At 43.0% G+C, this 23,014-nt stretch overlaps 1 protein-coding gene and 1 long non-coding RNA gene across 2 annotated transcripts; both read right to left on the bottom strand.

The window, feature by feature from the left end:
• Positions 1 to 7,547: 7,547 nt before the first annotated feature.
• smim19 (small integral membrane protein 19) lies at positions 7,548 to 9,517 on the bottom strand. Its single transcript, XM_063190257.1, has 3 exons — positions 9,252 to 9,517; positions 8,945 to 9,063; positions 7,548 to 8,835 (listed from the first exon to the last, which is right to left on the bottom strand). The coding sequence occupies exons 1-3, from the start codon at positions 9,380 to 9,382 to the stop codon at positions 8,774 to 8,776; spliced, it is 312 nt and encodes a 103-aa protein (XP_063046327.1). The 5' UTR covers positions 9,383 to 9,517; the 3' UTR covers positions 7,548 to 8,773.
• Positions 9,518 to 14,152: 4,635 nt separating this feature from the next.
• LOC134440230 (uncharacterized) lies at positions 14,153 to 18,738 on the bottom strand. The gene is made up of 3 exons (XR_010032931.1): positions 18,560 to 18,738; positions 16,216 to 16,412; positions 14,153 to 14,343 (listed from the first exon to the last, which is right to left on the bottom strand). It is a non-coding gene; the product is annotated as an uncharacterized LOC134440230 (long non-coding RNA).
• Between the last annotated feature and the right edge of the window lie 4,276 nt (positions 18,739 to 23,014).

The raw sequence follows: 23,014 nt of genomic DNA, 5'->3' as shown, positions 1-23,014 counted from the left end.
CATTTCAAAGTCTCAGAGGGGAGCCGAGTGGGAGTTTTGAGTGAATCTTTCCACCGAGGATTAATTAAGGTCAAATTAGGCCTCCCGTAATTGGTGGTGGGCCCAACTGAACAACCTTCAGAGTTTCCCACCCACATGTGTACGTGCAGGCTTTATTCTGCCTGCCTCATTCATTGAACGCCAGTGTTTAACTGGTGGGTTGCGACCCAAAAGTGGGTAGCGGAGGGGTACTGGGTCAAGGAGCTGTGAGGTAAAAATGTACTTATTCCAGAGATTTTTTTAGGAAGGGGAGATATGTCAGAATCGTTAGGTGTCCATCGAAATGAACGGTGAAGATTCGTAACGCAAATATGGCGTCCACCTGCACATCTCCCGCCTTTCCGGTAACAAGAGCCAATGTGCCTGCTGAGCTGCGTGGCCATTGATCCAATCATCTGGCTGCATCAGCGCACGCGAAATGTTGCGCATGCTCAGTTGTGAAAAGCCGTTGCTCTCGTGCCGTTATGAAACTACTGCGCCTGCGCTCTGTCAAAAAAAACGTGAGAAAAGTGGCTTAAAAAGCTTTATTTTGACTCGTATGACACAACCAAGTAGTCTAGATTGATCAGTTTTTCACGGTGGTTTCAACCATATGGTTTTCACAACCGCTGGGTTCCCTCCCGTCCTATACTCAGTTTCCCCATTAATTTTTCCCATTGAATCTCAAATCTGGTTTCACTAATCACGAAATAACACACCGAAACCGTCAACAAGATGGCGGCGACTGTCCCGTCTCGATGTAAACTGTCTCTGCTAATTCACCCTTTTATTGTCAGTCACAAAATTGATGCAGTGTTCAAGAAATGACTGATGTCAAAGAGGGGTCATTTCACGTGAAATCAGACACTTTGGGACCCGACCGACCCGGATTTCGATCATACTTGGTGTGCCTTTTCAGTAGCAAGGTAGCACCCCAGAACTGCATTGGTTTGAATCTGACACTAATATTAAGGGAGAAACAGACTAGGAAAGGTTCACATGTGAGGGTAGGACACTGTACATTCAGCCTTGAATATATCAGTCAGTGTTAGTCACAAAAAGATGCCCGTGGTGTTGTTTGAAAGCTCTTTTCTGGCTCTACATATTACACAATCACCTTGGAATACAACTACTCTCAGAATATGAATTATGATAAATTGAAAAATTAAAAATTGAATATCTAAAAAACTCATATTTTAAAATGGCCAGTTCCTTGTCCAAACGTAGCCGGCAATGTCATGAGCAGCACCTAAAATGCTGGTGTTCGGTTTGTTATTCATTTCAGAGAGAATTTGACTCACAAATATGGCATCATACAGACCACTTACTAATAATATGGTAATACCATAGTAGCATCACATGACAAAACAAAAACAAAACAAAAATGGTCAGTGTCCATGGTCCCAGGTTTCAGAAACTAAGGCAGATGTCCATTTATACATACCAAATGATGATATGTGAATGTTTGAACATTCCTTCTCTGTGTACCTGTGCCATCTTCCCTTTACCGTACTTTAAAGAGATAATCAATGGCTACACTCTCATTTTGTACTCTACCAGTGCATTTGAAGCAACAGCTGTGTCTTTTGTAGATAATGTATAAGTACGTCCCGTTGCAGTTACAGGTTCCACTACCAGAAGCACATCCTGATGATCCATGACAAGTCTATCTGGTCTGAAGGGAAAAGTGAAGGATGGAGATGGCCCATGAGGATGCAGGAAGTTCAGTTTCACCTCTCCAGTGCTCGGCATACATTCCTCAGCATATGCTAGCCACCAGTTGCCATCATATACAGCTACAACATACCCTTTGATGCTTGAAAATGTAACACATTCCTTTACTGAGCTCACTCTTTCAACTCTGCCTTCTCTGAATGCTCAAAATGGCCTAACTTCCACTGTGTCCATTGACAATGGGCAGAAGCTGTGTAGTTTTTGAGTACCTGGAATAGTTCTTGCAGATTCAAACCTTTTCAACAAGTTCTCAGCTTCATGATGGTACATACAGGTATCTGTTGTGGCAAACTGGCAATGGATGTTCTTGACATTATCCTTGACAAATTCAAACAGTTGGTATGGCGTTACAATTTAATTGTCAATAGGACGTTGCAGACTTCCTGCACAATATAAGAACCTTAAAATTACAACAAATTTGTGCCACCACGAGGCAGATTTTCACATACCTGCAGAGTGGCACTTTTTTGCCACATCACATGGCAAAGGTCCATGTGATGGCGTTGGAGGGACAGTTAAATGGCTTGCTGCACGAGCAAGTCTGCAACGTCCTATTGACAATTAAATTATAACGCCATACCAACTGTTTGAATTTGTCAAGGATAATGTCAAGAACATCCATTGCCAGTTTGCCACAACAGAGATGTACCATCATGAAGCTGAGAACCTGTTGAAAAGGTTTGAATCTGCAAGAACTATTCCAGGTACTCAAACTACACAGCTTCTGCCCATTGTCAATGGACACAGTGGAAGTTAGGCCATTTTGAGCATTCAGAGAAGGCAGAGTTGAAAGAGTGAGCTCAGTAAAGGAATGTGTTACATTTTCAAGCATCAAAGGGTATGTTGTAGCTGTATATGATGGCAACTGGTGGCTAGCATGTGCTGAGGAATGTATGCCGAGCACTGGAGAGGTGAAACTGAACGTCCTGCATCCTCATGGGCCATCTCCATCCTTCACTTTTCCCTTCAGACCAGATAGACTGTCATGGATCATCAGGATGTGCTTCTGGTAGTGGAACCTGTAACTGCAACGGGACGTACTTATACATTATCTACAAAAGACACAGCTGCTGCTTCAAATGCACTGGTAGAGTACAAAATGAGAGTGTAGCCAATGATTATCTCTTTAAAGTACGGTAAAGGGAAGATGGCACAGGTACACAGAGAAGGAATGTTCAAACATTCACATATCATCATTTGGTATGTATAAATGGACATCTGCCTTAGTTTCTGAAACCTGGGACCATGGACACTGACCATTTTTGTTTTGTTTTTGTTTTGTCATGTGATGCTACTATGGTATTAGCTACCATATTATTAGTAAGTGGTCTGTATGATGCCATATTTGTGAGTCAAATTCTCTCTGAAATGAATAACAAACCGAACACCAGCATTTTAGGTGCTGCTCATGACATTGCCGGCTACGTTTGGACAAGGAACTGGCCATTTTAAAATATGAGTTTTTTTAGATATTCAATTTTTAATTTTTCAATTTATCATAATTCATATTCTGAGAGTAGTTGTATTCCAAGGTGATTGTGTAATATGTAGAGCCAGAAAAGAGCTTTCAAACAACACCACAGGCATCTTTTTGTGACTAACACTGACTGATATATTCAAGGCTGAATGTATAGTGTCCTACCCTCACATGTGAACCTTTCCTAGTCTGTTTCTCCCTTAATATTAGTGTCAGATTCAAACCAATGCAGTTCTGGGGTGCTACCTTGCTACTGAAAAGGCACACCAAGTATGATTGAAATCCGGGTCGGTCGGGTCCCAAAGTGTCTGATTTCACGTGAAATGACCCAGAGAGAAAGAAACATGGTTAATATTCTTCACTAGTTTATAGACATGTTGTACGTATGTCTGCATACGTGTATATATTGATACATACCAGTAATATCAAATGCATGGTTACATCTTTAATAATTATTTGAACATTCCGACAAAAATAGGGGTCACAACGTAATCACGTTGGATAATTGTGGTTCCCAAGACTATGCCTGTTAAGAACCACTGTTCTACGCCCATATCCTTTAGAATTAAAAATACCCCATTCTTTTCAGCAGAACTCATGTTAGTTTTTTGGCATAGAGCTATAGTGAATATTTGCCCTCCTCTTGTTTCTGTCGGTACATCGTGAGTGAACCCAAAAGAACTCTCGGGGAGGAAAAAGCGTCCTTAATGAGCTCATTAAGTCATTGTTAATTAAGCAATTGACTTACGCTAAAGTATTGATTAATGTGTTCATGAATATTGGATCTCAATGGGATTCCAGTGGTTAAATATTAAGCAATGACTGTAATGAGTGAATGAATTATGTGATAATTAGATTAATTGTGACACGTGTGCTCTAATTAGGGGCAGTGGTGTGAAGTTACACCTCTGCAGTGCACAACACAAATATGAAAGGGCATGCTTTTTTGAACGGGTTGTGTGTTTTGCAATGTTGGTGACATTTCATGATGCATGGTGTGTTGCAGCACGCTATGTGTACTCTAATTGATTCATATTTTATAATCAGAGGTGTCAAAGTAAAAGTTTAAAATAGAAACACAGTTTCCTTCCAGAGCAGAACTCTTTTTTCCCATGGTCATAATGTGGTATTTATGTTGCATTTTGAGGACAGAGATTAATTTAACACAATTTGGGAAAAGGCCGTAATGTAATAAAATGTGGAAAAAGTGAAGCGCTGTGAATACTTTCCGGATGTACTGTAACAGCCATGTATTATCATGTGCTACTGTTGTACTTACACCATGATTTTACTCTTCATTTTACTTTTGACACCTCTGTTCATAATCTTGTTGAGAGCGAAGGGGTGAAGACAAGGGCAGTGACCCTGTCAGGGAAACAAACTGCACCCTCTAATTCATTTTGCAACACAGAGCACCCCCGCCCCCTTCCCTTTGTGTTACGGGGGTTATACACTCACCAGATACTTTAATAGGTACACCTTTTCAACGGTTCATTGGCGCAAATTTCTAATCAGCCAATGACATGGTGGCAATTCATGACATGGTCGAGATGATCTGATGCAGTTCAAACCGAGCATCAGAATGGGGAAGACAGCTTATTCACATGCCTTTGAATATTGCTTGGCTTTTGGTGCCAAAAGGGCTTGATTTGAGAATTTCAGAAAAAAAGGTCCATGGGGTATTCATACACAACCATCTCTATGGTTTACAAGGAATGTTCCAAAAAAGAAAAAAATATATACAGTGAGTGGCGATTCTGTGGTCAAAAATGCCTTGTTGTTGGCAGAGGATAGAGGAGAATGGCCTGACTGGTTTGAGCTGATACAAAGGCGTCAAATAACTACTCGTTACAACCGAAGTATGCATAAGAGGATCTCTGTACAGCACATCAAATCTTGAGGCAGATGGGTTGCCTGGTCTGATGAGTCTTGATATCTACTGCAACACTCTGATCGACCCTGCCTTACAACATTTCAGGCTGGTGAAATAATGGCTTAAGGATATTTTCTTAGCACAATTTGGGCAACCTAGTACCGATTTATATTTATTGGAATGCCACAGCCTACCCGAATTGTTCTAGGCAGTTAAGGCAGTTCTGAAGGCAAAAGGGCGTCTAACCCAGCACTAGAGAGGTGTACCTCCGGTGAGTGTACAGTGTGGATAGGCCTACTAATATTGATTCTTTTTATTTGACCTCACAGGACACCGTAGTTGGATTCTATGCCTGCTCCAGTGGCATATACAGTATGTGTTGTATGCAGGAGAGTGATTAATAGCAGCCATGTCTACTACTGAAAATGCTCTCGAGAACTGTACGCGGTGACCGTTTCCCGGACCCAGTCTCGAACCGGCTGGATGTTCACACCGCATGTGACCATGTATTAGGATGAACCTGTGGATGTCCACATTGTCGTCACAGCTCAGAGAAAAAAACAGGTATATTTTGGTTCATATCACAAACTAATATTTTTGCTGTTCCTAAATGCTCAGTCTTGCGGCATGAACACCCTGGCTGATTCAAGATTAGTTGCGGGCACCGGCACTGTTCTCTGTCGGCCTGATCAAGCCTAACGTGAACATCAGCAGCAGGTAGTCTACCTCCAGGTAACACATCACATGCGGGAAAGTACAGAGTCCTGTGTGAACACAGATGTTACGCAGGTAAGCGCTTTATTTCGGGAAGTGTGAAGGTGCACCATCACCATTCTGGCCTGAAAACAGTAACAGTGAGGTGAAATGTTACTTTTCAGAGGCTTTGGGGGATTTGGGGTTGAAGGTGGGTTCATCCACGTGCGACTGAAGAGATGCTTCTGTTCGGGCAGCACGTGCAAGCCAGGGCGATGCCAACTGCGGGGTCCCAATGCCAAAGAAGGCCTCAGCAGCCTGGAGCCGCACTACTGTGCTGGCATTGAGCCATCCAAACAGTGGCTTGTCAGCAAACAGCTCATGTCTCTCCAGCAAAACACAATGGGATCTCTTGCTACGGCATCTGAACAAATGCAAACTTTTCCTTTTTCCTGATTCATTTTTCCTCACACACACACACACACACACACACACACACACACACACCTTGTGATGCATTTAATCAAAGGGCTGCTTTACTACAGCAGAGCAAAGCAATCATTTCTGCACAATGCCGCCTTCAGAGGACGTCCACTCCAATTTGACTGGCACTCGGCTGCTGTGTCACTCGGTCTGAAGTGACTAATGCATTATTCATTTCCATGATAGATTAGAAGAATAGTATTTGTGCTGCCCCTTCCATGCAGTGTCACCTTTCTTTAATCCTTCTTCCAGTGCTGCTAAAGCACACACACACACACACACACACACACAATCTGCAAAACACACCAGATGACCTCTCTCACACGCTCAATATTACCAAATGACAACAGGAAACTTTCCACTGCGCAAAAGTATGATATTGAGGAAGCAAAATACAGTACATATACTTGATTGAGGTTCTTTCCTGTTCTTGTTTTTCTTTTTGAATTCTCTCAAACATTGCGGATGAAGAAAGAAAACTATTATTATTTTTATTATATTGTCATTTTTAATGACCGGTGTGTTATAGGCTATTCATTCACATAATCTATACTATTACTATTATTATTATTACCATTAGTATTTTATTATTATTAGGGGAGGCATGTTCAAAACGAATCGTCTGCTCTCCCTTTAATTTCCTAAATTTATAATTTAATAATTTTATGAAGATGCTGTACATTTCAGGTTCTTGGTTACAGTGAGAGGAAGTGTGAATGCTTCAGGATAAAAAAAACATTTTGGTCAATGCCAAGCTCTCAACCTTGTGGGAACAGTTTGGAGCAGGCCCCTTCCTCTTCCAACATGACTGTGCACTAGTGCATAAAACAAGGTTATAAAGACATGGATTAAAATAATCTGGTAAGGATAAACTGGCCTGCACAGAGTCCTAACCTGAACCTGAGAGAACAGCTTTGGGATGAATTAGAGACCAGACTGAGAGCCCGGCCTTCTCAACCAACCATCAGTGTGGGACCTCACCAATTTGCTTTGGGAAGAATGGTCATAATCTCCTTTCAAAACACTCCCCAAGTTTGTGGACAGCCTTCCAGATAAGTTGAAGCTGCAAAAGGTGGACCAAAATCATATTAAACACTATGGGTTAGGAATCGGATGGCAGTTAAATTCATATGTGAGTCAAGGTAGGTAAGTGAATACTTTTGGTTACTATAATATAATAAAAATCAACTTTATATAGTGCATCTTATTTCACAATCATTATGATCAAAGATGAGACAAGGCACATTAATATGCACAACGCACTCTGCATATTGTCAGAACAAAACTTTAATTTAACACATTATTACAGAGACAATAGTGTGGGTATTTCATAATCAACTGTGTCAACTGTGTCTGAAGACACAAAACAACAATAAGAAAAAAAAGTTCACACATTCACACACACTCAACTTTTCTGAAGTGACTGAACCTGTAAGCAAGGATATCAGTGATGTGGCTCATCACTAGAAGCTTTTCCCATAGCAAGTTGTCACCAGTAAAACATGGGTCTAATTTGGCCGTGATGCCGGTGGTGGCTGGCTGTCATGGGCTCCTACTTATGGTTGTCAGTCTCAGTTTTGGATGGTTTCGGGAGAAAGACACAATGAGGTCAGATCATTATCTTTGTAGGCCTACCAGTCATCAGAATGAGCTCTCAGGAGGAGACCAGGCCAACAAACCAGACACGCCATCTCACTCACTCACTCACTCACACCTTAAACCAGTCAGACTAATATACAGTCACTGCAAGATTCACATTGCTGAAAACCTTGATTGTGGAGACCAAATTAAAATCTGCTCAGTCCCAAAGGAATGATCCATGTTAAACAATTATTTTACTGGGATCACATGTAATTTTGTGATGGCCCATTCTAATTAACATTACATGTCTGAGAGTGCTATTGCCAAGGGAAAATGTATGAACAGTGTTTCTGGTTGTGTTAGGTTGTGTAATGACCAATGAATGGGAATATTATCAGCTCCACCATCGCCTATTTCCAGAGTTGGTCAAGGTATTCACTTTGAGAGGCTGGCTTTATCACAATGAATATTCGCCTAAGCGATAAAATAACAATAATAAAATGTGGGCATGTTGATGCAACTTCTTTCATTGTCACAAGAGGGCAGCACATGCACATCATTTGACCCCGCCACCTATACATTGTGGGGAAAAAAGTTACTGCACAGACTGTTAGGACTGATGCAGGTGATTAATGCGTGGATTAGAATATTCAATTCTACCAATAGATGGTAAAAAAAAGGCCAACTGCCCAATGCCACACACGCAACAGTCCTATAGACATATACTTTCCACAAATGTAGCTTTTGGTTTACTAATTCACCACTCCGAGTTGTCTTCATATCCTGGTCCATTTTGTTGAGGCAATTCTCCAGGCTCTTTCATTTAAGCGTCCGAAAAGTGTTGGTGTACACAGCTTGGCTGCTATGAAACACAGCAAGATGAAGCGATCCGATGTGTGCCCACCACTGCGTTTTCACTCCATGGAGAGCTGCACACTGTCAGTTTGAGCCTGCTGAGCTTGTTCATATTTCCGTGCTGTTTGGAGAGATGTGATACGCATTCGGGTCAGTCTTTAGTGTTGGGTTAACTAGAAATTCCAGTCACATTCGAAATGTGTTAAGTGCAGAATATTGGGCCTACTTACAATAAGAGTACATCTCCAGCTGCTGTCGCAACCTCACTTTCTGCAAGCTGTCGTAGAAGTTCGGTTCTGGGGTGGCGGTAGGGGGTAGTGCAAAAATGCGCATAATCTTCCTCTTGTTTCTATGAGCCGTGGGAGAGAGCTAGTTAGCAGGTTAGCAAAAAAACAAACAGAATAGCAAACAGAAAGAAGAAATGCACATCATACCATGGCTCGTAAAATCGGATTACGTATTATGCACATTTCCCCCCTCTTGAATAGCCATGAGCAAAATACATTTGCCCACATATAAAACTGTAAAGTGACTTACTTTCTCGCGTACATCAGCAGACCGAAGCTGACCAAAATGACAAGAAGGTAAACATTAGTCGCTTCGTTCCATGCCTCGTGCACGGAGTAATCCAGGGACTCTTCATTCGCCATGACCCCATATCCACCCATGACAAATGTCAAAATGCGGAAAGTAACTAAATTATCTCAATAAAATCGCATCCAGTCCAAACAGTCGAGCTCCTGTAAAATAATACAATGTTGCACGGAAGACGACTAATTTCCATCTTGTACTTCCGGTTTGTCTGGTGGGCTATGGTTTTCATAGTAAAAGCACATCGGCATAGACATTTCAAATCAAGTCAGCTTTATTGTCAGATTTTTCATATGCAACTGCGTTTATCTCTATTCTACGCAAAGACATAGAGCTAGACACACTGACATCAAAAAGCAAGTGCAAGACAGGACCAATAACAGTGTAAGGACTAGGCTACTAAGTAACAGGCTTAGTAGGCCTAATAATAAAGTCATTGAGTGATGGGTGTGTTGCAAATTGCCTGGCTCAGGCAGGTGAGTTAGCCTATTGCAGTTCCATAGTCTTTTCTGTGTGTGAATGGGGGGGGGTGCAATATCAGTGCAGTGCTGTAGCTCTGTCCGGCGGGCAGCAGGCTGAACAGGTTATGTGCTGGGTGAGTGACATCTCTTTGCAGGTGAGGCGGGTGGTGTATATAGTGGGGTGGATATAGTGGGATGGATATAGGCGGGTGGTGTAGTGGGATGGATTCTGGACTTTTTAACTAACAGAACCCAACAGGTGAAGGTAAATGGGGTAGGCTACTTTCTAACAAAATGGCATCCTCCACAGGATCACTACCCGACAGGTCGGGCCATTCATTTTGAATTACTTCGTAATCCGTGAATGGTCTGATTAGGCCTATCTTTCTCTGGGGAGCGTTTTCCAGCAGGTGTTCAGACAACCGGCAGTGTTGCCAGATGTTAAATTTTAAACTATCGAATCAAAATATCAAAATTATTGGTTTTGGAGGAGGATGGGGAGGAATGTATTGTACACAAACCAAATGGTGGCTTTAAGTCAACTGAAGGAAAACAGATTTGTTTTCAAGACATTATAATTTTCTTGGGACACTGTGGGACTTCGACTTCGTCTTTTACTTTTAAACTTTTACTTTTACTTCCTTCTAGCTTCTTTTATTTTCTTTAATCATTCCTGCAATCCCCTTTTATTTACAATACATTGTAACCTGATTGACCCTTTTAATAACAAAGTCAAGATATTTTTAATTTTTAGGCCTTCAAGTAAGTCAGTTAAACACAATGCAGAGCAAGTCAACCTTCAAGTTTATTGGAGAAGAAGATCTTGGAAGAGTTTTCAAGTATTCACTTGAGCGGTTAACAAACAGCGTTTACTTTTCCTGTGAATGTTGAAAGTTAGCAATAAATGTTGTTTTCCGACTCACTGTGTCAAAAAGGTTGACATAGGCTGTGATGAGTCTGACTGTTGTGACAGCAGAAGGGGATTACTTGGCTTGCCAATTACATCTTCAATTTGCATGTGCATCAGCATGTGCTCAGTACAGGCATGGCAAATATTCCAACCTATATTACAGTTTATTCTCAATTGTTTACACACACTTCCTAGTACCATGGGTAGAATTCTCAAAATTCTACACAGAAATCCAAAACTCACACACAATGGGCAAAACCCCTCACTTCTCCTGCAAAATGCTTCAATACAATGTACTCTCTTCTGAAAAGGCAATTTTTGTTGTCAAATGACAAACACAAGCCATTTTTAGAATCGACACTCATATGAACCACTTGAACACTAATGTGCAGTTTGAAAAACACTATACTCGGCATACAGAAGACTTTATTTTATTCAGTGCTTCACTTACTTCAGAGGGTATATTTCTGCATCACTTATTTTAGCATTCCGAAACTCAAAACATGTGTGGACTTATTGTATCCACTCGTCTGTTCATCAATACAGTATATCACGAAAGTGAATACACCCCTCACAGTTTTGCAGATTTTTGAGTATATCTTTTCATAGGAAAGCATTACAGAAATTTCACTTTGACACAATGATTAGTGACCTTTTAACAACATATTTAACCGCTTAAATTTCTTGTTCACTCAGAAAAAAACTAAATACAGCCATTAATGTTTGAACATGTACTCACAAAAGTGAGTACACCCCAGATTAAAATCCGGTAGAGAAGGGGCTGTGTTGGCTCGAATCGTCTCGAATTGAAACGAAATGAAAAGGGAGGTCATCAGTGTGCGTTTCAACCTTTCTTTGCATTGAACTTTTACATTTTGAGTCTGCATCTGGCTTAAATAGATTGGTGTGAGATTTGAATGCAATCCTATGGAGAATATCAAGATCTGCTTCAGTAGTCACAGTGCATGTTGACATGCATGTTTCTTTTAGGTGTATTTCAGATTGCCAATGTTGACAGCATTCATGCATCCCCAAACCATGTCAGTCCCACTACCATGCTTGGCTATGGAGAGGATACACCTTTTTTGTAAAACTCACTTGTTTACCACCACACATGCTTGACACCATCTAAAGTATATTTGTTTATCTTGGTCTCTTCAGATCACACGACATGGTTCCAGTGATCCATATCCTTGGTCTGTTCATCTCTCTTGAGACCAAGATAAACAAATTTGCTTTAGATGGTGTCAAGCATGTGTGGTGGTAAACAAGTGAGTTTTACAAAAAAGGTGTATCCTCTCCATAGCCAAGCATGGTAGTGGGACTGACATGGTTTGGGGATGCATGAATGCTGTCAACATTGGCAATCTGAAATACACCTAAAAGAAACATACATGTCATTATGCACTGTGACTACTGAAGCAGATCCTGATATTCTCCATAGGATTGCATTCAAATCTCACACCAATCTATTTAAGCCAGATGCAGACAAAAAATGTAAAAGTTCAATGCAAAGAAAGGTTGAAACGCACACTGATGACCTCCCTTTTCATCCCTTTTCATTTCGTTTCATTTCGAGACGAAACACAGCCCCTTCTCTACCGGATTTTAATCTGGGGTGCACTCACTTTTGTGAGTACATGTTCAAACATTAATGGCTGTATTTAGTTTTTTTCTGAGTGAACAAGAAATTTAAGCGGTTAAATATGTTGTTAAAAGGTCACTAATCATTGTGTCAAAGTGAAATTTCTGTAATGCTTTCCTATGAAAAGATATACTCAAAAATCTGCAAAACTGTGAGGGGTGTATTCACTTTCGTGATATACTGTATCTCACGATCAAGATGATGACACACAATCCTGAAAACATCTCACCCCCAGAATATGACGGCTGTATCACTTTTTGTCATGACCTGAACTTGTGTGGGAAATGTAGTTAAAAGGTAGGGCTGTCTCACCGTAATCTGAGGCTGGCGTAGTGTCGAAAAAATGTAATCTGTGTAACACCACCATGTTACATTTGTAAATAACTAACACAGCGCTGCAGCCACAGACACCGCCTGGTGCTCTGATCCCCTTGGAATCCAGTAAAAAGTTGGTCAGCAGGATGAATATCTATTCTGACAACCACCATACAACATTTTTGTAGAAGAAGATACCGCACACTCTTGTCCATCGTGCTGCAATTTATTATTTGTTTTGTTAATAAATTGCAGCACGATGGACAAGAGTGGGCGGTATCTTCTTCTACAAAATTGATCTTGCACCCGCTACCTGCACCTTGAAACCTCTGGTGTGCGTTGGTTTCCTCCTTCAAAAGATAACCACCATACAGCAACCACATGGAAATGGGAATGTACTACTGTATGTACTGTGTCGGTCCTTTTCAGCATTTGCCACACTGTTTGAAGAGGTAGGCCTTCTGTGTAAATGCCCTGATGGACTCTTGAGTCTCTCCGTCTGCCCACATTTTTTCCTACTCTGTATACAGTGGTTCTGGTGAATACTCAGACTGTGTAGGTGTGCAACCTCTTTCCCACACTGCTGAGCAGGGCCAGAAGTTTCCTGAGTGAATGTGCCGCCGGTGTACTCTGAGACTGTTTGCCCACAAATATTTTTGGCACACTTGATGTAGTGGTTAAATTTGTCATGATGTGAGAGTACACTTGTAAAATCGTCCGAGTCTGAAAAACAAAACACTGTCACACTGTTTGCAGAGAGCTAATCTCTAGTCTCTCTAGTGATTAGGTGTGTTGCTGTATTGGCCCAGCCGTGGCTTAGTCGGTTGGGCACTGGACTACTGCACTGGCGACACGGGTTCGATTCCCGACGCGGGTTATTTCCTGATCCTCCTCCATCTCTTTCTCCCACTCATTTCCTGTCCCACTCTTCACTGTCCTGTCTAAATGAAGTTGTATTGCATGTAATTGTTTCCAATGAATCTATGGCTTTGCACTGGTGTATTCTGAGATGTACTCTGTACTCGTGTTTTCTGAGAGTGTCTGCCCTGTGGAAATCTTTCCCACAATGTTTGCATTTGTGTGGTTTCTCGCCAGTGTGAATTAGCAGATGACGTCTGGCTTGGCTGTACTGTGCAAACTGTTGACCACAGTGTTTGCAAGGGTAAGGTTTCTCCCCCGTGTGAGTGCGCTGGTGCACGCGAAGATAGTTTGATGTTGAAAAACGTTTGTCACACTGGTTGCAGGGATAAAGCTTTTCTCCTGTGTGAATGCGCTGGTGGACTTTCAGAGCATCTGACCTCGCGAACCCTTTGCCACAGTCGTTGCAGTGAAAGAGTTTCTCTGCAGTGTGAACATGCTGATGGCGTCTAAGATTTCTGGCCTGTGAATAGCGTTTTCCACAGTCTTTGCACTTATATGGTTTTTCCCCCGTGTGAATGCGCTGGTGTAGTCTGAGATTTCCGATATGATTAAAACGCTTGCCACAATCTTTGCAGTGATAAGGCTTCTCTCCAGTGTGAATGAGCCGATGTGACTTGAGGCTATCTAGCCTTGAATAGTCTTTGCCACACAGGTTACAGAGGTAGGACTTGTTTCCTTTGTTGTGAATGCTTTGGTGTCGGGTCAGATCCTGCTCCGTAGAAAAGTCCTCTCCAGAGATGGAGCCTTTTTTCTCCCTAGGACGTTGTGATTCTTTTCCTGCCCTCCCTAAAAAAGAAGAAAGAATATTCCAAAAACTTAGACACTTATACACACTGCAATATACTGTACTTACACAGGGGCAGTCATGGGTGAGCGGTTAGGGCGTCAAACTTGCATCCCAGAGGTTGCCGGTTCGACTCACGACCCGCCAGGTAGGTGGGGGGAGTAATCAGCCAGTGCTACCCCATCCTCCTCCATGACTGAGGTACCCTTAGCATGGTACCGTCCCACCGCACTGCTCCCCATGGGGCGCCACTGAGGGCTGCCCCCTTGCACGGGTGAGGCATAAATGCAATTTCATTGTGTGCAGTGTTCACTTGTGTGCTGTGTCACAATGACAATGGGAGTTGGAGTTTCCCAAAGTGCTTTCGCTTACACTATCATTATACACAAGACTTCATTGTGGGGGTGGCAATTCCATTTTGACTAAGACAACTTATTTAGCAAGTATTTAGCAACAAAAATAGATTCAAATTTCATTTAGGAGTGGATTTCCACAAGACAAGGCTATATATCCAGACCTGACCTAATGACCCGAAACACCACCTACATATATTCACATGACATAATAGGTGGTGGGCCCAGTCTCATATCTTGTCAGTTCGTTGGTGTTAACGAGTGGCAACTTTATTTTTGCTTATATAACCCCCTGACAACCCATTAATCAATATTTTGGCTGTTGCCATCCTCAAAACTTGCACATTGATTTATAAAAATGACAACAAAAACTAGCCGACCGAGTGACGTCACGTCAATGCAAAGTCAACGAGGCAGAATACAGCTAGCGCGTGCATGCTACCCGGAACCGTCAGATTTCATGGCAAAAAGTTACAAGTTGGGGGGTAAGTGGACTCACTTGTTGTGTACATGCAAAAAAAATATTTTTCTCAAACTTTCAGAAGTGCTCTTTTTCGCTGTTAGTGTTCGACTGTCTGACCATCATTGGGCAACAAGAGATAAATGTCAAAAAGAGGACAGGTCTGTTCCCTCAAAGCAATAGAGCAATGAGGTGACGGGGGTAGATCAATTCACCAAAAAACTACGTGTCAGTAAAGAAATCCAAGCTGTGTTATTTTTTCCAGTAACAGGAAAATGGTCAGGAATAAAATGCCTACGTTGTTTCAATGATTAGGTGAATTATCTGCCTATGAAAAAAGCCCGATATGCGGATAAATATTCCCTTTTCAACTTCGAGGGGCGGAGACTTCCCATTGACTGTGCATTGTGTGACGTCACCCCCAGTCTTTTTTATTTTCGTTATTTTTTAATATCAACGTGCAACTTTTCCGCGTGGCAACAGCCAGATTATTGCTTTACATATTGTCAGGAGGTCATATTAGAAAAATCAAGTTGCCACTTGAGAGTGAGAACGCTTTCTAAAGGAGCTACGAAATCTAGCCCACCGTCTATAATACAATCATGGACAAGTCAAAAACTTTATGTCCACATTATGTCACAAAAGTATTTTGGTCATGAAAAGTTGACATTGTTTGGGATGTCTTTAACATAACCAAATGTCACTCAATGATAACAGTTATAAAATGTTTATAACTTTGACATGTTAATGACACATCTGTTATCTGGTTATCCATGGTTATATGTTTTGTTCCAATAAATCCTTGCCTGGCTTTTCTGAATGCGAGTCTCTGGCCAGGCAAACCATCCACAACATTTAAAATTTCAGCAAAAATGGGAAACAATCTATTTTGAGCATTTCCTCTCGATGGGGCAATGATGCACCAGTTGACTTAAAAAGTGAGTGCAGGAATGGGTGGTCTAATCGATCTAATCAAGGCACGGCCTTTGCATCTCCTGCAGAGAAATGTTGCAGATTTTTACACTCATGAAAACCGATTGTGAAAAGCGATTGTGACTTACGTAGTTTACCCATTTTGGGGGTTTCTCCATATTTGTTGCTCTTGCCATTTGTTCCTTGCTGACCTGGTGTTGTGCAGTAGTCGACCAGTCGCACTGATAATCTCTTTAGCTGGAAAAGAGACACTAGATGGGGAGGGCACGGGTTCATCTCGGAGCTGAGGAGGATTGGAGCAGAGCTGAATGTCTGATTCTCTGTCCTGTTCAGATGGAAAACAAACAGACAACTGAAAGTCAGTGTAATTGCCCTGCAAGGCAATCCTTTTATAAAATACGAGANTTCTTGGGCATTCAGTGTTCTAGAGACTGACAGGAAACCAATCACAAAGAAGGCATACATAATGTGATTTATTAATATCAACATTTTCTATGGACTCTAAATGCTCTTACTCCCCCAATATCTCTCTGATCTCCTCCTGCTCTACTCCCAATCAAGATCCCAGAGATCCCTCTGGCAAGGACCAGTTTATCATCCCCAGCTCCAGGCAACGGACATCTGGTGACAGAGCTTTTTGTGTTGCTGACCTCACCCTTTGGAACAGTCTACCTCTCTTCATCTGCCAGTTCCGCACACTTAAAGGTGCACAGTGTAATATTTTTAGTAGTGTATTTCCAGAATTCATCCTATCCATTATATCCTATGTCCTGTATCTAAGTTTGCATGTAGTAAAAACTTGGTACTATTATCAGAGAGAGTAGAGAGAGAGGTTCCATTGGCCCATTGTTTCCTGGTTCTATTGTGGCCCCCCTTAGGCAGACCTAGGCAGACCTAAGGACTGTTCTATTCATTGTAGGAGCATTATGACACGCCCCTTTAGGCAGACCGGAACCTGGTCGCGTTAGGTGCCCATAGAAACCTATTATGTTGGCATATCTCTATAGAATATCTCTGCTATTGTTCTAAATATTAAGCATGTGCAGGCAGCTGCCCCCAATCTGACCTGCACAATGACCATCAAGGGTTAGAAAGGTCAAAAGGAAATGTCAAGGCCTACATGAGCAATAGCCCTCAAATAGAGGCTTGACCATCCGAAAATGGCCGGAAAGGATATGAAAAACTTGGAAATCATTAACGCAACAGTCCGCTGCCAGACAAGCTAGGTGACAGCTTATCAAGTCAAGTCAGCTGTTATTGTCAGTTTCTTCATATGCACAGGTCATACAAGGAAATTGAAATGACGTTTCTCTCTATACCATGAAAGAACATAGACGACTGGCATCAAAGTGCAAGAAAGGACAAGTAACAGTGATGGAACAAAAACAGTAAAGGGATGAAGTAATAAATAATAACTGAGCATTTAACATTGGTGACGAGTGACAGTAATGGACCAGTGATAAACCAGTAACAATAAGTGATAGAGAAATAAATAACCATTTAACACTGAACATTGAACATTAAACATATAGGGGAAAGCCATGCTTATGGGGCAGCCATGGCTCAGTGGTTAGAGTGCTGGCCTTTAGATCAGAGGGTTGCAGGTTCAAATCCCACCCTTGTCAGCACCTTCATCCATGGCTGAAGTGCCCTTGAGCAAGGCACATAACCCTACATTGCTCCAGGGCCTGTAACCAATACCCTGAACCTAAATAAGTGTTAGTTGCTTTGGATACAAGCGTCAGCCAAGTGTAATGTAATGTCATGTAATGGGAAAGTAATAGTAGCCATAATAACAATAGGCTTGATAATAGTAAAATACAAAATAAGTCAAGGCTATGCTGTACCACACACAGTGCAGTCCAGCATAGTCCATTGTAGTCTAGTGGTCAAGTAGCAGCATAGTTGGAGGTACAAAGTCAATCTATCTATCAAGCAGTTCTTGGTGTGGCCCTGCTCTTTTGCAGCCAAATGGGAGCCACACTAGGCTTCACGGGAGGGGAGGGGAGGGGTAGTTCGGAATCACATGCAGCCTCTCACTGCCTGTTACTGTCACTCAAAAGTTGCGCTGGCATGTGATTGGCGTGATAAAACAATAGGCTATAGCCTACCATTTAGGCCCATAGGCTATAACGCGATTCTGATGCAACCTACGCACATCACAGTGCCAACTGTGTCGGTAGGAGTAGCCTAGAGACCAGCCGAACTATAAAATAGGCATCTCTAACGGTCTTGGGACATCCAATGTGAAACGCGAAATTTAGAGCTTTACCATAAAATAACATTCAGTAGGCGGGGGCTGCTATTTTCCATAAACTTTACATTTTATTAGGCCTATTAATAGAAGTCAAATATCGCACATGGTCCAACTGTGGGCTATGCGAGTCGACAGCAACAACAAACATTGAGGTAGCAGAAGCACCCTATGATTGAATGTTTATTTTTTATCGGAAGAAAAGATTGATGTCTCACCTTGTTAGAAGTTGATAAACGTCCGATGGAGATTCCAACCTCTTCAGTGAACAATAGTTGCGCGCAACTGGACGTTTGGAACTTGAAAGACTTGAAGAAGCTGGAGAGTCCTGTGGGCTCACTCTCCAGGCACGGAGCCTTTCAGTTTCTATTTTGCAAGGTTGAGATGCGGTTCGCCGTTCAGTCGGTCTCCATTGAGATGAGAATTCTCACATTCCCCCCGGAAAATGACCACCAGACTGTTTTCCTCGTCACAGCTGCTTCTCAGGGCTGGACAAACAAATCAAGCCCCTCACCACGGATAGGAGGAACTTGTAGCTTTTGGGCACAACCCTATATCAACTCCAGGTGTCGTCGTCGTCGCCCCCCCCCCCCCTTTTTTTTTTTTTTTTTTTTTTTTTTAAAGCCCTCAAGGCAGTGTTTCCCAGGGGTACGTGTAGCCTACCACAAGGGGTACGTGAGCATACTGCAGGGGGTAGGCCTACTTCAAAAAATGTTATTATTATAACAAGTGTATGGAGTAGTCACATCACATCAGGATAGAGAAACTGATATAGAGCTTGAGTTAGGGGGTACTCATGGCACAACTAAGAGGCTTAGGAGGTACGCGAGACAAAAAAGGTTGGGAAACACTGCCTTAAAGAGTGAACCTTCTTTTAATCTGAAGGCTATGAGACGAGCTTCTTTACTTTGTTTGTTTTATTGCATTTTTGAAGTTTAAGCGAACTATGCGCAAATGCATTTGTCTTTAAATGATGATGGCATTAGGGAACTTAGGACCTTTTTTTTAATGTCTTTAAAAGCCTATAGCCTACTAAGTTCCCTGGTTGAGGGGGCAAGTAGAAAAAGCTTTGTAACCACTGTTAGGATAAACCAGTGCTAGGACAAAAGTTAGTTAGTTGTGAGTTAGTTGACATACTGTAGGCTTTGGTGGGTCTGACTGTTTTGACAACACAGCAGAAGGGGATTACCTGACCAGCCAATTTTATTTTCAATTTCTTCAAATGCACACATAATAGGACCTAGTTGAAATGTAGTCTTTCTGCCCCATGCAAAGATATTGAACAACCATGAAACTGTTAACTTGATGGTTGTTAGCAAGAGTGGTGTTGGGAGTATATTTACACATGTTCAATGAGGCATAGGAAATATTCTAACCTTTAGTTTTTCTTGTTTGTTTACACACAAATTCTGGAATCATGTCTAGAATTCTCAAAACTACACAGAAATCCAAAACTCACTCACAACAGGCAAACCCCATCACTCCTGCAAAATAAACGTCTTGCCTAAAAACAATGTATTCTCTTTAAAAAGGTAATTTTTTGACCAATTTAAACTCATATGAGCCACTTTGACACTAGAGTAGCCTGTCAGTTGCATGTACAGGTTAAGGTGGTATATCCTGCATGGCATTTGCCTGTCGCACCTCCTCCGGTGCACTTTGGGTCAGATGCAGGGTCATCAGCTGGTGCCACCTTTCTCCGACGTTTCGCCCCCTAGCCAGAACATCTCCAGGTGGGGGGGCAAGCGGTTTGGGACGTCTCCCAACCACTCCCTGCATCTGACCCTACTGGGGTGTATGACCCCATGTACTGTCCTTCCTCCTTAGCCACAACCAGTAGCTAGCCTTTTCTGCCTCTTCTGCAAGGTCCTTGATTGCTCGGTGCAATCTTGCCCCTGTTGTTCCCACAGCGCGGAGAAGCTGGGTTGCTGACCTTCCGACAAAGCCCCTGCACCCTACCTCCACTGGGTGTATTGATGCTGCCCACCCTGCTTCCCTGCACTCCGCTGCCAGCTCGGTGTACTTGAGCCACTTGAACTCGTGTGCCGATGGTATTCCTTCTTCCCACGGAACCGTCAACTCTATGATGAGGACGCGCTTGGCAGCAGCGGACCACATTACAAAGTCTGGCCTTAGGGTTGACTGCACAATCTCGCTTGGGAAGCTGAGTTGCCTGTCCAGGCCGACGCGCATCTCCCAAGCCTTTCCAGGGGTAAGCAAAGACCTTATCTGAATGCCTTGTGGCATTTGCTGGGTCTCTCCTGGTCGGACAAAGGAGATGCTCAGTGTTTGGCTGTTTGCTGAGGAGTTAGCAGCGGTTCTGCTCACCTCCAAATGCTCCGCCAACTTCCTGAGCACTTGGTTGTGCCGCCATCTGAGCCGTCCCTGTGACAGAGCCACTCTGCATGATGCCAGGATGTCTTGAAGGCCTGCTTTCTCCTTTTCACACAGAGGGCATTTGTCCTCACTCCCGAACCATGTTTTGCGGACACGGCAGAGTGTCGTATGCTGCCCTGAGCATGAAACTGAGCCGTGCCTGTGGGGCTTGCCAGATGTCCTGCCAGCTAACGACCCTGTGGATGGTGTCCTCCCACCGGGTCCATGCCCCCTGCTTTCCTTGGGCCACTGCCTTGATGAGGTACTGCTCTTGTTCCCCTTGGGCAACCTCCTCCACGATCATGGCCTTCCTCTGCTCCCTTGAGGTTTTTGACCAGAAGGTAACTGGTTCTCCGAAGCCCACTCCAGCCCGGCCGACCTGCACTCTTCCTGTGAGCACTCTGTGCTGTAGCCTGCTGATAGCCAGATCCACTTCGGATTGGGCCCTCCACTTGCGCCCCTTTCGAACACCAGGCGGGCCTTTTCCTGTTTATAGCCAAGGCCCACCGACTTCAGTGGAAGTTGACGTGCATTCTTCCCAAACAGTCCTGTGTTAGAAAAGCAGCGGGGGAGGCCCAACCTTATTTCCTTATGTAGGTGTTTGCCATGCTGTCTAATCGGCTTACTGCGTTAGATGGAATCTCGCACACCTTAAGTGGCCACATCACACGCTGGAATAGTGTGAACTGGCAGCATCACAGTTTGAACTTCCCAGGGAGTTGGCTGCTGTCAATCCTGTTCAGGCTGTGGCCCAGTTGTTGGTGCACCAGCTTGCCCATTTGCCTGTCCGAGAGGTTCGCGGTGTAATCCCTTCCAAGACTCCTAATGGGCTGCTCAGATAGCAGGGGTATTATCTCACCCCCTGCCATGAACACCACCCTATCAGTCCTTACTCCTCTCCTAATTGACAAGCTCCTGGACTTCGCTGGCTTGATCTTCATTCTCGCCCACTGGGTCAGCTCGTCTAGGCGTTTGAGGACCCTTGTTGTGCATGGGGCTGTCTGCAAGATGCTGGTCACATCCTCCATGTACCCTGGAAAAGGCATTTTTTGTTGTCAAATGACAAACACAAGACATTTTTAGAATTGACACTCATATGAACCACTTGAACACTAATGTGCAGTTTGAAAAACACTATACTCGGCATACAGAAGACTTTATTTTATTCAGTGCTTCACTTACTTCAGAGGGTATATTTCTGCATCACTTATTTTAGCATTCCGAAACTCAAAACATGTGTGGACTTATTGTATCCACTCGTCTGTTCATCAATATCTCACGATCAAGATGATGACACACAATCCTGAAAACATCTCACCCCCAGAATATGACGGCTGTATCACTTTTTGTCATGACCTGAACTTGTGTGGGAAATGTAGTTAAAAGGTAGGGCTGTCTCACCGTAATCTGACTCAGATTATCTGAGGCTGGCGTAGTGTCGAAAAAATGTAATGTGTGTAACACCACCATGTTACATTTGTAAATAACTAACACAGCGCTGCAGCCACAGACACCGCCTGGTGCTCTGATCCCCTTGGAATTCAGTAAAATGTTGGTCAGCAGGATGAATGTCTATTCTGACCATACAACAACCACATGGAAATGGGAATGTACTGTGTGTACTGTGTCGGTCCTTTTCAGCATTTGCCACACTGTTTGAAGAGGTAGGCCTTCTGTGTAAATGCCCTGATGGACTCTTGAGTCTCTCCGTCTGCCCACATTTTTTCCTACTCTGTATACAGTGGTTCTGGTGAATACTCAGACTGTGTAGGTGTGCAACCTCTTTCCCACACTGCTGAGCAGGGCCAGAAGTTTCCTGAGTGAATGTGCCGCCGGTGTACTCTGAGACTGTTTGCCCACAAATATTTTTGGCACACTTGATGTAGTGGTTAAATTTGTCATGATGTGAGAGTACACTTGTAAAATCGTCCGAGTCTGAAAAACAAAACACTGTCACACTGTTTGCAGAGAGCTAATCTCTAGTCTCTCTAGTGATTAGGTGTGTTGCAGTGTTGGCCCAGCCGTGGCTTAGTCGGTGGGGCACTGGGCTGCTGCACTGGCGACACGGGTTCGATTCCCGACCCGGGTTATTTCCTGATCCTCCTCCATCTCTTTCTCCCACTCATTTCTTGTCCCACTCTTCACTGTCCTGTCTAAATAATGTTGTATTGCATGTAATTGTTTACAATGAATCTATGGCTTTGCACTGGTGTATTCTGAGATGTACTCTGTACTCGTGGTTTCTGAGAGTGTCTGCCCTCTGGAAATCTTTCCCACAATGTTTGCATTTGTGTGGT

The sequence above is a fragment of the Engraulis encrasicolus genome, chromosome 23 (assembly GCF_034702125.1).
Source record: "Engraulis encrasicolus isolate BLACKSEA-1 chromosome 23, IST_EnEncr_1.0, whole genome shotgun sequence".
In the NCBI taxonomy this organism is placed as follows: Eukaryota; Metazoa; Chordata; class Actinopteri; order Clupeiformes; family Engraulidae; genus Engraulis; species Engraulis encrasicolus.
The sequence above is the reverse complement of the archived record's forward strand: the minus strand, read 5'-3'. Positions and strand labels throughout refer to the sequence as shown.

Bases quoted from the DNA above. Each gene is read 5' to 3' on its own strand.
- smim19 (XM_063190257.1), bottom strand. From the start codon at position 9,382: ATGGGTGGATATGGGGTCATGGCGAATGAAGAGTCCCTGGATTACTCC. The intron at 9,064-9,251 runs GTAAGTCACTTT...CACGGCTCATAG, and splicing joins CTGCTGATGTACGCGAGAAA to AAACAAGAGGAAGATTATGC. The intron at 8,836-8,944 runs GTAAGTAGGCCC...CTCTCCAAACAG, and splicing joins GCTGGAGATGTACTCTTATT to CACGGAAATATGAACAAGCT.